General features: G+C 45.1%; 1 protein-coding gene across 1 annotated transcript; it reads right to left on the reverse strand.

Moving 5' to 3' along the window:
* Positions 1-569: 569 nt before the first annotated feature.
* Positions 570-1,655, reverse strand: LOC127683607 (TD and POZ domain-containing protein 1-like). Its single transcript, XM_052180930.1, has one exon. The coding sequence runs from the start codon at positions 1,653-1,655 to the stop codon at positions 570-572; it is 1,086 nt and encodes a 361-aa protein (XP_052036890.1).
* Between the last annotated feature and the right edge of the window lie 247 nt (positions 1,656-1,902).

Here is a 1,902-nt window from a genome sequence, read left to right on the forward strand (position 1 = left end):
GAAGTGTCTCAGATCCACTGCATCACCAGTTACAGGTGGCTGAAAAAACTCTCCGGTGTCTGCTGGAATTGAATCAGTTTTCTGAGAGAGCAGTAATTCCTTTTGCAGCTGAGTTCCCACAAACTGAGCCTTTAAAAAGTCTTCATTGTCATTTTAGTCTCAGATAAATAAACATTCATGTTTGATTTCTCCCTTTCTCTGGGCCCTGGTCATTTGTTCTGTTTAGATCAGTACATACAGTTTTCCTGGATGAAACTCTGTTGAGCTGTGCTTAGGGTCAGCACCTAACTTGAATCCCAGTTTCCAACGTGTCAGACAAAAAATAAACAAGAACATCAACAGGGCAGATGTCAACTTGATTGACCCAGACTCTTGTGCTGCCCTTCTCACACCTGCCATTTTAACATAGTACAGCTGTTTTAATCTTGAGCCACCATGCTGTCTTGCCACAGATTCTGTATAAATGCTCCCATAATACTGTACTCTAACCAGAAGTCATTGATAGCTACATTGGGTGTTGCCATTGGAAGACAGGTGTTGGACATGTCTGACTAGCTTCTAAAATCTCTTTAGGCGTTTGAGTGAGGGCTCAAAGAAAATATTCTCTGTGCAGAATCCAGGGAGTGGAAGGTTTCAGCTGCCAAGCGGGGATGTGACTCCAACATTGACTTCCACTCCGAGGTCTCAGAGACCTCAGAGGAATGAAGTGCAATGAAATTCAGGGCCTGGGTCTTTAGATTCTTTCTTCTGTGGAGGTCAGCCAGGATGAGAGTGTGTGCAGCATTCTCCACAGAGAGGATCCTGCAGAGGGCATGCTCACACATGACCATCAATTCCTCCAGGCCATACTTGTCAGCTGCTGTCAGCACACCAGTGGCCATAGGGTAGCTGTTGAGGTGTGGTGCCTTCCCTGTGTAGATGAAATCCATCATCTCCTTGAAGACCTGAGGATCCAGGTCAGGGATCTTCACAACGTTGGTTAGTCTCTCCTGCATTTCATGTTCAAACATGGCTCTGAAAACTGGAGAGCGAGCTGCTAGGATGGCCTTGTGAGCCCTGAATTCATGGTCACCTACCAATAGGGAGCAGTCTGTGAAAAGAGATTTCTCCCACAGCTTTGTTAGGTCATCTATCAACATCTGCCCTGTATTCTTGATTGCAGGTGTTATGTTCTGTCCAGGCATGCTAAAGAAGACTCCCGCTATGCTCACCTTGCAGCAAAGGGTGAGCTGGTCTTGAGGGACAAGCCAATGCTGAAGGGAGAGGAGGAAATCTCGAGAGAGGAACTTTTTGAATCCCAGTGGTTTATTTGGCAGAAAGCAGGCAGCTTTCGTGCTCTTCATACTTTGAAATTTCTCTCCTTGGAAATTTATGATCCAGAACTGGAACTTGGCCCAAACTAGGCTTCCTGGTTGGCTGATCAACACCAGGTGAACTGACAGGAAACCTTTGCTTTCTTCATCAACCCCATTTGTGTGTACTCTCAAACACCATGCCACTTCTTCACTGGCCTCTGATGAGAACACTGGGCTTGTAATCTCTTTCTGAATCCCCCACATGTAAGCTGAAAAGTTGCTAATGGTCCACTCATAGCAGAATTTCTGAACCCTGTTCTGTGTGGAGTCCCAGCTCTTGGCTTCCATTTCTCCTGACATTTCTGAAGGAGGTAGAATTTGGAAGTTAAAGGTGATCTGAAAGAAGAACTAGAAGTTACTTATATGTCTTCCTCTTGGATACAATTATAGGTACACATTCGATTTGAGTTTCAATTTCTCTAAATCTCTCTCTCTCTCTCTCTCTCTCTCTCTCTCTCTCTCTCTCTCTCTCTCTCTCTCTCTTTCATTGTCTCTCTCTCTTTCCCTCTCCATCTTCATCTCCTCTCTTAGTATCCCTACTTAACTC

Source organism: Apodemus sylvaticus, chromosome 4, assembly GCF_947179515.1.
Source record: "Apodemus sylvaticus chromosome 4, mApoSyl1.1, whole genome shotgun sequence".
Classification (NCBI taxonomy): domain Eukaryota; kingdom Metazoa; phylum Chordata; class Mammalia; order Rodentia; family Muridae; genus Apodemus; species Apodemus sylvaticus.